We start from the raw sequence: 12,236 nt of genomic DNA, 5'->3' as shown, positions 1-12,236 counted from the left end.
TAATGCTCTGCTTACTATACCAGGTAAGGTCCAACTGAGTTATGTAGCTCTTTTTCAGAAGCGACCTGGCCACACATTATGGCACAACGAAGTGGCTTATCATGTCGAAATTCAGAGCAGCCAAATAGTCTCAACGCGGGTTTCTAAATGTGGAGGGGAAAACCGGAGGACCCAGAGAAAAGTCCACACGACCACGGGTAGAGAGACACACAAACTTCAAATATACAGGCGTCAGGGTTGGGATTGAACCCATAACCTCCTGCATACCAGGCGGGTTAGTTAACATCTCGCCAATGTGTGTCATTTTCACTGGGAGGTCTAAATTTGGGGCCGTCCATAAATGACGTCACGCACCTAGGGGGGAGGGGGGGGGTCAGACATTTGTGACGATGTGTGACGATGGGGGGCGCGAGGTGGTTGAGAAATGTGACGTCACGTAAAAATGCGCAACTTTAAATAAATATAGACAACACGTTCTACTTAATTAAATAGACTTTTTAATAAATGTTTTCTCCTACAACATCAGAGTGCGGCGCCACATTAAATACGCACTACAATGACAATAGTTTAAAGCGATTTGAAGCATGTTTATTTTTGGGGGGGGCAGAGCTTTGTCACGTCATATTTGAGGGGGGGGGGGGTCTGACTTTTTGTGACGCCGTGTGACGAAGGGGGGGGGGGTCAAAAATCGTCAAAAATCGCGTGACGTCATTTATAGACGGCCCCTTTCCAATGCAGTACAGCCCAACGTCGCATATCCATCCTGACCAATTAACCGCCCACACTCGGAGCAGTGCTTGTACTTGGAGTCAGTCATTTGAGATATGTTCACAAAAACTACCCTTTCACATAACTATCTATATTCCAGTCCCAAGCGTCGGATATACGACGTAGCCGTACATTCATATCCCGTACAGCCCATCTGTTAAGTCGTTTACCATCAATGGAATCTTGGCTTAGGTTTAAAATGTTGGTGCAATATTTGGACCCAGTGGCCTGCGTCAATCAGCCACACATTTTAAATTAGTGCCTCGACTCTGAAATGGACGTTGAAAAGTAAATTCATACATTTTGGTCAATCCTGAACCAATGAAGGACATTTCCCAATGTTACAGCGGCAACCAGTTAAGTCAGAATAACCACGTTGAACTTCCAAAGTGGTTGCCAAAGTCTTATCGAACCAGGACCCATGCCCATAATAACATGTCAATTGACAAATATTGGTACAAGCGAGCCTGACTGACTGCTGATGAGACACTGAAATGTCAACACCGGTCCAGAGTTTGCGTATCAAAGCAGCTAAAATAATGTGCTCTTAGAAGGCCGTGTTGCTGATGGACTGTGTAAGAAAAAAAAACATATTTTGTATGCGGGGACACTGATATGTATGAAGGCGACATTGCTGATCGATTTTCTTTCTGAGTGATGTCACCATCACCCCGCCCTCGACGAGTGGGAAACGCCAAGCACTCCTCTCGGGCTGGGGGGTGGGCAGAGCGACACAACCAAATATGAAATCAATAAAAACTCCACACACAGCTCACATTTAACCCAACTTTGCCAACAAGCCATTATAATTACTTTATAAATAATACTTCACTGCCAAATTGCATCGCAACTTTATTTAAACAAACACGCCGATTAATTATTGTCCATCTCACTTCCCCCACCCCTCCCGCCCTGTGTCCAGGTGGTACAGTCCGGCACGATCGGGCGCCACGTGGTGGTGGGTGATGGCGCTCCTTGCTCCGTGTTGTTTTTGCCTTTCGTTTGTTTTAAAGTGACGCTTCATTCAAAGATAACAATCTCCCGCGTTCACGAAACCGCCATCAGACGCACTGTTGCTGAGATGACAATGCAGTGACTCGGGGGTGAGGGGGTGTTCGTGATTTTACGGCGCGGTGTCACAGTGCAGCAAAGCCTCTCGCCAAAGCGGCACGGATTGCATCTCGCGAGCTACGGCGTCAATGTCCGTCGCTTTTACCCCCCAACACATCGCTGCGTGCTGCTGCTGTACTCGTCTTACGAACTGGCACGTTCCCTTTACGTGACAGACCTCACCAATTAGCTGTGTCGGGTGGTGGCGGGTTTAACGACACATTTTTACGCAATCTAAGGGGCCGTCCATAAATGACGTCACGCACCTGGGGGGGGGGGGGTAAGACATTTGTGACGTGTGACGATGTGTGACGAGGGGGGGGGGTGTTAGCAGGGTGTGGAGGCGATTGAACTTTCCAAAGTCGGTAATCGACCACAGCACGAGTGTGGTGGATTGATTTATAAATACAAATCGATCATAGATTATTCTAGAGATCACTCATCAGGATTTAAAACAGATTTTTTTTGCACATTCTTACATCGCATGTCTTAAGGTGTTATATATTTTTGTTAGTGTTTACATTTGTTTACTTGATCACATTTGTGTAAATAAGCATACACACAAAAATATCCTTTAAAAAGTTACTGCATTTACTGCACCGTACTTACCGCTCCATTCTCGACGACTCCGCGAGGGGTGATGTATACACGTGCAGTATTTGTATTGTCTCATGTAGTGTAATATCTACCGTATATAATATTTGACATTGAAATCAAGCCTCGCCACTTCGTTTTGTGACGCCTTTGCAGCGGTGTTGCCGGTTTCGCCGGATCGGTCCGGGTACCGTCGAAAGCAGCAGCCGGATAATCGATGATCGACTGCAAATCTAATAATCGCCCCATCTCGAACTGTAACTTTCCATGGTACAGTTTAGCTTTTAGCTGCACTCTGCATAACATCCCCGCTAGAGGGAGCCCTGCAGCTCGCTCAAAGCGTGACAATGAAGCGCAGGAGCATACATCACTAGAATACTGTGCGGTATTTACCAGCGAAGATATCAACATATACGAATGCAATTGAAAGGTTGATTTTCATGTCAATGGCCCTAATTAAAGGCAGAGCGAGGATTTAGGAGCGTTATTTGGAATGAAAGATTGCGCTTTAAAGTTCACGTGATTTGGCGATGCTGCATCGATGCACAAGCTCATTCGCAAATGAGCTCACAGCCGCGCACTTTTGTCACTGTGCACGTTCAAACAAAGCGGTGTCACCCCGTGTAATGTGTCTCACGTTGGTGCACAGGGGTCGTGGAGATGTCTCGTGGGGCATGCACGGACGTGGCCCAGGGACTGGAAAGTCTTCCCATTGAATTGACAAACGATGTGGATGGTGAGATGCCACCTTGCATACAGGTACCTGCTTGATGAACCACACCTTGCATGCCTTGTGTCCGGGTTTCTCAAATGCCAGGCCTGGCGTTCCCCACCACGGTACACCTTTTCAGGTTTACCAACCCCGTTATCTGGTCTAACACTGGTGGTGAGACAAGGCCATCAAGAAGGCTGTCTCTGTCGTAAGCTCCCCCCCCCTCTCCTCCCCTTTAACTGGTATTTAAGAGCTTGCATCTTGAATCCCTGCCTCACTTGATGCAGCAAATCTGGCTGTGACGGTTCCACCTGATGACGGAGACTTGTGTTGCCTCCAAAACGTCGTGATTTTTATTTTATTTTTTATTAATTTTAATTTCATTTTTTACCTACGTGAATTTACCGAAAGAGCTAAGAGTATGAATCTAGAATTCTTGATACTGCCAAAAAGGTCCCCATAGATATTTACCAACCCCGTGAACATGCCAACGCTGGCCCAACGCTGGCATGTAGTTGGAATCGTTGACCCAACGTTTCACGATTACTGAGAATGTATCTAACAAGATGCACGTACCTAATGATTGTGAAACACATTCCACGTGATTGTGGAGAGCACCGATTCAGAGATGTTGTGTGTGTACGTGCGTTAAGTACGTGGCTGGAGTGGTGGTTAGCACGCTGTGAAACAAACACAACGTATCTGAGTTTGGTTTCTGACCGTGGCCAACATCGCTGACAAACATCTGAACCAGTTCTGGGCCTCTCCGAGGTCAAGTGAACCTTGAATGGATCACCTGGTACGGCGTGTAAACATAAGTATTGGGGAGACAAAGGCAGCCAGGCATGATCCTGGCAACACCATCCCCTAGTATGTATGTAGAACTTCATTCGGACCGTACGTAGCCAACCGTGCTAATCGGCAGTGCACCATGGTTGCTTTAATAGGTGCTCCCTAACAAAACTTTCCTCAACAGTGGAATCTTTATTTAGTTTTGGGGTTTTTTTGTAATTTGTAATGAGCAGAAAACTCCACTTAAGTATTGAACACGTGTGCCTCCCAGGAGAGCCTAAAGTACGCTGTTTAAGGAAGCACTCTCCACACCACATGAATGCAACGGTTTAGCAATCATGAGGCATGTGCAGCATGTAACGACTTAATGTTGTATTTGAACGGAGAAAATTGGTAAACATGGAAAGATGGTCTAATGTTGCTCCAACGTTGGCCCAACGGTGCATGTTTACTGGGGTGGTGGGTCACAAGGACGAGTTGGAGAAATCCCAAGCTAGGTGATTGCTGGATTTGGTTGCATAGGAACAGAAGACGTGTAGTGTTCTGCTGATTACACTGTAAATCGAGTTTGTGTATAATCATTTGCGATGGTTGAAATGACATACAATACAATTGGATAACATTTCGGATTTTTTATAGCATCTTATTGCAGCTGCATATGAAGATATGTACCGAAAATAGGACATGTGCATCACACGATACCACCAAAAACATATAGCAGCAAGCATCTGATTCATCATCGTCAGCCAAGGTCAATCCACTGCTGGCTGAAGGCCTCTCCAAGCCACTGCCATCTCTCACGATCCTGCCACGTAACAGTCCATCTAACCGCCTGCCCATGAACCTATTGCTATCGCTCATGAACCCCTACACATACAAGGTATACAAATCAAAACGAATTCTTACCTGCACGATAAACACAGAGGTTACTGCCTGGAGCATTGGTTTTAAGGTACCCCAAAAAATAAAAACTACTTTATAATGATTTAAAGATTTCGTGACTGCAGGGATTCATATTCTTGGTTCTTTCGGTAAAGTAACGTAGAAGGGAAATAATAAAATAATATAAATAATATTTGTATTATTGACTTCACCGAAAGAACCAAGAATATATTTTATAATGGTTGAAACGCAATACTTTAGCATGATGAAAAATCCTATAGTCTAATTTGTTAATTTAATCCATAGAACCACGATATGTATGACTACCAGTTATATACCAACATTAAAATAGTTTTGTCCATTTTAAATAAACGTAGCTTTGCAATTCGTATATATCACATTTCAAGACCAGAACTGAAATAACGAAGGTAAGTAACCGTTGACGGAGCATTTGTCATCGGTGATGTTAAAACAATCAAGGGAAAAAATTTAATCGACAAAGCGGAGTCCCCCAAGAACGAGAGCAGCCCCGGGCTCCCATCGCGCTTCATTCGTCCGCGTTGACGACGTCCCTTCATCCTCTGCTCCCTTCGTCCGTTCTCCCCCTCTCTGCCACGATCCCACGAGTGCAGTACACGCCGGACTACGTGCGGGGCCCCGGCTGTGCCGTGGACCCGGGCGAGCTCACGCTGCCGGGGTGCGAGTGCGCCGACGGGCGCTGCGACGCGTCGCCCGTCGCGTGCCCGTGCTTCCGAGGCGGTGGCGACGGCGCGGCGTGCTACGACCCCGCCGGGCGTCTCGTCGGCGATGCCGGATTCGCGCGCCCCATCTTCGAGTGCAACCCCCTGTGCCGCTGCGGAGACGCGTGCCCCAGCAGGGTGGTGCAGAAGGGACTGGCGGTACGGGTGAGTTGGCGTGGGGGGGGGGGGGATACTATCAGGGCCGTAACTTTTATCACCGGTTGAAATGATGCAGCACGCGGGTCTTCGCAACGGCTTGCAATGCAAGCGTGGTCTTCCGGGCGAGGCTGCGCGTTAAACGTTCCTTCTCTCGAGCTGTGGCCATGCACTGCTGTGAGCGACATCATGATCCTTCAAGACTTGAAGTTCCCACAAAGTAATGCTGACTTTGTTTTCTGCGTCCTGACTACGCAGAGACGTCACGAGCCAAGCAGCGCATGTTCGCTACTGGAATTATGGATTTTACATTCCCGAATTAACTAACACGTTTCAGTAGTTTCAGTGGTGCCTTTTTCTTACCTTTTCATATTTTTTTAGTTTTAAACGCATTAATGGATACACCACAGTCGATCGGCAGGTCGCGTGTGTGGTGGAGTGAAGTGATCGTAATCCCACCTAGTTCTAGAGAAGGGGAAAAGTAACCTCTGGAGGGGCTTTCGAGAGGCTTCCTCTTCTCGAGGCCCTTCCACCGGCCGCGGTGTGAGCAGAGCCGTTACGGGGCTGCACCTTTACCACCTTCGAGACCAAACTCTGAAATGCCCACGTGCACATATCTATGGCACACTTCATTGTATGATTAAAAAGGATTTACCCTTTCTGACAAATACAGCTGGAAAGATGTTTACACACCAAATAGACCAAGGCATCAAGCTTGAATTAACGAAATATGCTTGTGATAAAATGCCAATATATGCTTTGGTGGTGTATGCACTGTCCTTGAAACTGACCGGCCTACACCAGAGACAGCCTCTTTTACCACAAATGTGTGTGGTTAATGCGGACTTGATGCATTGTAATAGGTGTCTATTTGGTGTTTGAACATCTTAACACCTCCCGTGTTTATGCCAGAACTGCTTTTTGTGTTTAGTTTGTTGTCCTTCCTCCGCACCTCCGATTAGCACAGGTTGGCTACGATCGGCGCGAAAGAAGTTCAACGTTACACAGGGAGAGTGCTCGGGCCTTACTTGCCGCCCACGTGCACGCTTGTCGCGCCCAGCTGCAGGTGTTCCGCACGGCGCGGAAGGGCTGGGCGGTGCGGACGCTGGAGCCGCTGGGTCGCGGGTGCTTCGTGTGCGAGTACGTGGGCGAGGTGCTGGGCGCCGCCGAGGCCCGGTGCCGGGCCGTCCGGCAGGCGTGGGGCAGTGACGGCAGGGCCATCAACTACCTGATCGCGGTGCGGGAGCACGCCGGGGACGGCCGGGGGGTCGCCCCGGCCACAAGCACCTACGTGGACCCGGAGCGCGTCGGGAACGTGGGTCGCTTTCTCAACCACTCGTGCGAGCCCAACCTCGTCATGGCGCTCGTCCGCGTCCACTCCGTGTTGCCAAGGTCGCCGTTAAATGACCTCCCCCCCCCCCAATCCCTTGCGGTGAAACCACCAAAGTCGGCGGCTTGGCTTCTTGTGCCTTTGCTCTTGTGCTTAGCAACTATACAACAATATGTGTGTATGTGTAAAAATGAACACGTATCAGAGGACGACTCCAAAACGTTACGTAATTTTCACGTCATGTGCCCACAACAGAGTCCCTCTGTCTTGCATCAATGAGCGCACTCATGCAGCTTGACCGCTACCGCACTGTGAACAACGCACGACTGTCGAGCTGACATTCGTCCGACCTTTACCCCCCCCCTCCTGCAGGCTGGCTCTGTTCGCTGCACGCGACATCGCCGACGGCGAGGAGCTCTGCTACGACTACTCGGGAGAATTCCGAAACTCGCGCGCGGCCGCGGAAGCGTGCGGACCCTCGTGGCGGCCAGAAGGCGACGGCGGCGCTCGCTCCGGCGGACGAGAAACCGGCGCGGATGCCGGCGACGACGGGGACGGCGCCCCATTGGAGGACCGGAGAGGTCGTGAGGACGGTGACGGCGTCGCGGGCCAGCGGAAGCCGTGCTTCTGCGGCGCGCCCTCCTGCCGAGGCGTCCTCCCGTTCGATCCCACGCTCTTCGCAGACACGCAGTGATAAGAAAAGGCTGCGACGGAGACTTTAGCGGTTGTGCCGCACTAGCCTCGGGTGCGTTCTCAGGTCTTACCGCGCATCGTTCGGCGGTACGATGTCCGACGTTGCTCTCCACGTGCCGAGAGCTTTTTCCGCAACGGAATTAACTCCCCGAGCACGGGGAGTGAAATGTCGGATGTCATGCCGAACAACGTCATGCAGATTATTGGGGGCTTTATAACTGTACTTTACGGTCATATAGCTCCCAATAACCTTTACCTTGCTGGTCAGTGCGGGTTCATGTAGGTGCAGAGCAGAGGATAGAGTGCAGTGGGTTTTACCGCACTGCCCTCTGCTGTCCACCACAGCACCACAAATCGACCAACACGATCACGCAGCAAAACATAGCTCAATGCAACACCTCGTGGCAGGGTTTCCCCACAATCGCTTTACTTACCGAAACTCGGACCGTTGTCTTGACTGCCGTGCTGGGAGATTGCACCAGGAGACCTCTGGGTTGCAAGTCCAGTGTGCTGACCGTTACACCGTGTCAGCATCCGTCACAAGCGTGTGGCGATTGGTAAACACGTACCCCCTTACTTGGACTTGAGTTTGAGAAGCTGTTTTTTGTGAAGGTGGCCTGAGTTGCAAATCGTTGTGTCGCCAACGCCACAGGAACTTCCATTCTTGTAGGCAACAGTAAACTATGAGCGCATTTGCACTTTTTTTTGTGAGCGTGGAGCACGTTTACGATAGAACTATGCGAGCTAGTAAATTGTTGTTTTAACCATATGTCATTGTTGTGTTATGCGCTTAATTGTGTTATTTGAATAAAATTCGATCATCGATCCGGCGGCTTTGGGGGCGCCGGATTTTTAATAACAGGATAATCACTAATCATGATTTAAAATATCTTATTTTTTTACATTTTTGTACTACATGTTTTTAGGTGGCGTGTATGTTTTTTTTATTTTTTTCATTTGTTTACTATGTGAAACTAGGTTGTTGGGGGCCACCTGTGGCGCCCCCAACCACCTAGTTTCTTCTATATACATATTTCGGCAAGTTTACGCGTTAGTGACAGAATGACAGACAGAATGACACACAGAACTGTGTGTTATATAATTTAACTTTCATAGTGGAAAAAGTTAGCACTGTACATGAGTACTGTACTTTTTTTAGTGTTCAAATGCACTGCTGGATGAAGGGCCACCGCAGGCTGCGCGCTTGTCGTGGTTGGAGGCGTGACGTCATTACACACGAACGCAGCTGATGTGTTGCGAAAGAGAGCTGACGTCACCGCCCATACGTGCGTGCTGACGCACGTGTCGGGGACGTCATCCTACCCGTTCCGGGGCGTACATGTTTGTGAGGGGCGCACCTCTGGTTGGCTGCTTGGTCCCGGTCACGTGGTTCACTTCAACCAATCCGTGCCGCGTTAATCACAGAATGACAGAATCACAGAGCTGGGTGTTTATATATTAGGATTGGCAAAAATAAACATACAAATAGACATAAATCAACATACTGTAAAAAGGTACTGTATTAACTGTACCATTCCAATCTCATCATGGGGTGATGTACGTACAGTACTATGACGCTCTTGTTTCAACAACATGTGTTTGACGATCGCCGGTTTACCAGTTTCGCCGGATCGGCCCGGGACCACTGGATAATGTTGGAAGCGGGATAATCGCACGCCGGATAATCGATGATCAACTGTCGTCCACTTGCCATTGGCCTTTGTGACCGAAGATGATAATGCTGATGATGGTTGCTGGTATCGTGACTTGCGTGCGACTGTGGCTGGAGAAGGCCGATGTGCGTCAGTTCTCTTCACACAGTTTGCGCACTTTTCAGTTAAAAGTTTGAAGAAAGGTGGTGGTTGTCTGTTCAGACTCCAGTGGGTGTTGTTTTTTTATCCACTGGCCGATTCAAATGTTGGATGACGGTCACCACTTGCCTTGATGTCGTCGGGGTGTGTTGACGATACTTCACCACATTGGCCAGTTCGGGTTGAATGTTGGGATTTTTGTTGATGCCCTGGACCGGTTCAGATACCACCACACGCTTCTGTGATCACCCATAGCCAGGAGTCGCATTCAGGTCACCAAGTTCATAGTGCATTGTACCACCCTGTAACATGTTGAGTACACATTAAATGAAACTGTTCACGTGCCATAACTGCAGCACAACATGACTCCACAGCACCCTGCGTGGTGATGGAGTGAAAACTCTGCACACTGAAAATCGAACCCAGATTCTCAGCCGTTCCAGTCCAGCCCTCTGACCTCTGAGCCATCGGGCGACCTCTTGCTAAAATGATTTGAAAAAATGATATTGAACCACAACGTTGCACTGAAAGAAAGGAATATCCGAATGCATATACCACCTGCATTTGAAAGTTCGCAAAGAGGGGTCGTGGTATAATGCAGTGCATGGTCATTATTTGCAAAATTACGTAGCAATGTGCTCTGCCCTGCATCTGTAATTGTGTTTGTGATAATGCGTGTTGTTTGTGGTCGTGACACTTTGGGTTAATGAACCGTGATGAAGAACTAATGACGTGTGACCTCGAAACTCTCGGTTTGTGTGTTGCAGCGTAAACAAGATGGGGCATGTACTTTCCTCGATATAATCTGAACGTAACAATTCAAAATACACAAACGTTTGCTGTGTAATTTACATTGTGTGCCTCTTCCTCCGTTGAAGGAGCGCAGATTATAGTGGTTTGCTATATGGTCCATAGTTTGGGTTGTATGGCCACAGTCACACACAACTGTGGCTTGTCTTTAATGTATATCTACGTGTCTCTAAGGGTTCATTATATGGTCCATAGTTTGGGTTGCATGGCCACAGTCACACACAACTGTGGCTTGCGTCTTTATTAATCTCGAACGAGTGCGGTCGTGGTGCACATTGTCCTGCTGATGTTCCGGTGCCGTTGATGGTTCCGCCGGAGACCTTCGAGGAGGAATCTCGAAGCCCTCCAGGAGGTGCGATGATGATGACGTTTGGCTCTCGAACGAGGGGGTACATATATTGTGGACGTCCGCGTTGTTCCACTGTTGTCACAGCAGCAAACGTTGTTCCGGATCTGGGTGGTGAGATTCTAGGATGGTGACAGCAGCAGCAGCAGCGAGATCCCAGAAGGGGTGGGATGACGACTTGAGTAGGCGGTCAAGGTCATTGATGTGTATGTGAAAATCAGAATATTTATAATGGAGGAATCCGATAAGCGATGAAGCTCTTTTTTGTGACAGATGTCCAGTCGTGGTTTGTCGTCTTTGCGGATTTCTGGTTGCTGAATGTTCGCCAGAGCAGGGTGCCGGTGTGGTGGCAGGGAGATCGGTGTCGGCTTCAGCTACGATGCGCCCGTGTCATTGTTTCATCGTGCATCATCATTGTGTGTGGCGTGTACGATTTCCCCGGGGGAGCGGTGGTGCAGCGGTTAGCGCGCCGCCCGACGAATCCCGGCGACCCGAGTTTGATTATTCCCGCTCACGGCCAACACCGGTGACGATTATCTGAACGGGTCATTGGCCTCCCCCTAGGTCGACTCAGCCTTAAACGAGTGCCTGTCGCGGTGTGCAAACATCGCCACTCGGGAGAGACAAAGGCGGCCGGGCGTGGCATTGGCCATCCACCCCCTCGTGTGCCGTGCCGGCCTTCGTAGGTGCACAACCACAACACGGTTTTTTTGGGTGAGATCGCGTAAATGTGTCGTTAGACCCGCCACCACCCGACACAGCTAACTAGTAAGGGTTGTCACGTGAAAAGAACGTGGCCAATTCGTCACTAGTACAGCACTAGTGTGTAGTATACTAGTACAGTACTAGTGTATAGTGTAGAGTAGTGTATAGTGTAGTGTACTAGTACAGCACTAGTGTATAGTGCAGAGTAGTGTATAGTGTAGTGTATAGTGTAGAGTAGTGTATAGTGTAGAGTAGTGTATAGTGTAGAGTAGTGTATAGTGTAGGGTAGTGTATAGTATAGTGGAGTGTATAGTGTAGAGTAGTGTATAGTGGAGTGTATAGTAGTGTAGTGTCCTAGTACAGCACTAGTGTGTAGTGTAGAGCAGTGTAGTGTATAGTGTAGAGTAGTGTATAGTGTAGTGTATAGTGGAGTGTATAGTGTAGTGTACTAGTACAGCACTAGTGTGTAGTGTAGAGTAGTGTAGTGTAGTGCACTAGTACAGCACTAGTGTGTAGTGTAGAGTAGTGTATAGTGTAGTGTATAGTGTAGTGTATAGTCTAGTGTAGTGTACTAGTACAGCACTAGTGTGTAGTGTATAGTCTAGAGTAGTGTATAGTGTAGTGTATAGTGTAGTGTACTAGTACAGCACCCACGGGTGTGTTGGAGAGCCAAGCCACAACATGTACAATCTGAGCACGACGTTTCGCAGTAATCACAACAGGCTTCATCAGGCAACAGCCACGTTTATATCGCGTGGCTGTAGATCTACCCCCCCCCCCCGACAAA

At 48.7% G+C, this 12,236-nt stretch overlaps 1 protein-coding gene across 1 annotated transcript; it reads left to right on the top strand.

Moving 5' to 3' along the window:
* The first annotated feature begins 1,712 nt into the window (after positions 1-1,712).
* On the top strand, positions 1,713-10,439 carry LOC144732906 (histone-lysine N-methyltransferase SETMAR-like). The gene is made up of 5 exons (XM_078614569.1): positions 1,713-1,871; positions 3,122-3,231; positions 5,491-5,763; positions 6,815-7,146; positions 7,457-10,439. Exons 2-5 carry the CDS (start codon positions 3,133-3,135, stop codon positions 7,776-7,778), a joined length of 1,026 nt encoding a protein of 341 aa, XP_078470695.1. The 5' UTR covers positions 1,713-1,871; positions 3,122-3,132; the 3' UTR covers positions 7,779-10,439.
* Positions 10,440-12,236: the final 1,797 nt, after the last annotated feature.

This window comes from Lampetra planeri, chromosome 44 (assembly GCF_965212315.1).
Source record: "Lampetra planeri chromosome 44, kcLamPlan1.2.h2, whole genome shotgun sequence".
In the NCBI taxonomy this organism is placed as follows: domain Eukaryota; kingdom Metazoa; phylum Chordata; class Hyperoartia; order Petromyzontiformes; family Petromyzontidae; genus Lampetra; species Lampetra planeri.
The sequence above is the reverse complement of the archived record's forward strand: the minus strand, read 5'-3'. Positions and strand labels throughout refer to the sequence as shown.

Coding starts and splice junctions, on each gene's coding strand:
- LOC144732906 (XM_078614569.1), top strand. CDS start 3,133: ATGTCTCGTGGGGCATGCACGGACGTGGCCCAGGGACTGGAAAGTCTT. Junction 5,764..6,814: donor AGAAGGGACTGGCGGTACGG/GTGAGTTGGCGT, acceptor TGTCGCGCCCAG/CTGCAGGTGTTCCGCACGGC. Junction 7,147..7,456: donor GTCCACTCCGTGTTGCCAAG/GTCGCCGTTAAA, acceptor CCCCTCCTGCAG/GCTGGCTCTGTTCGCTGCAC.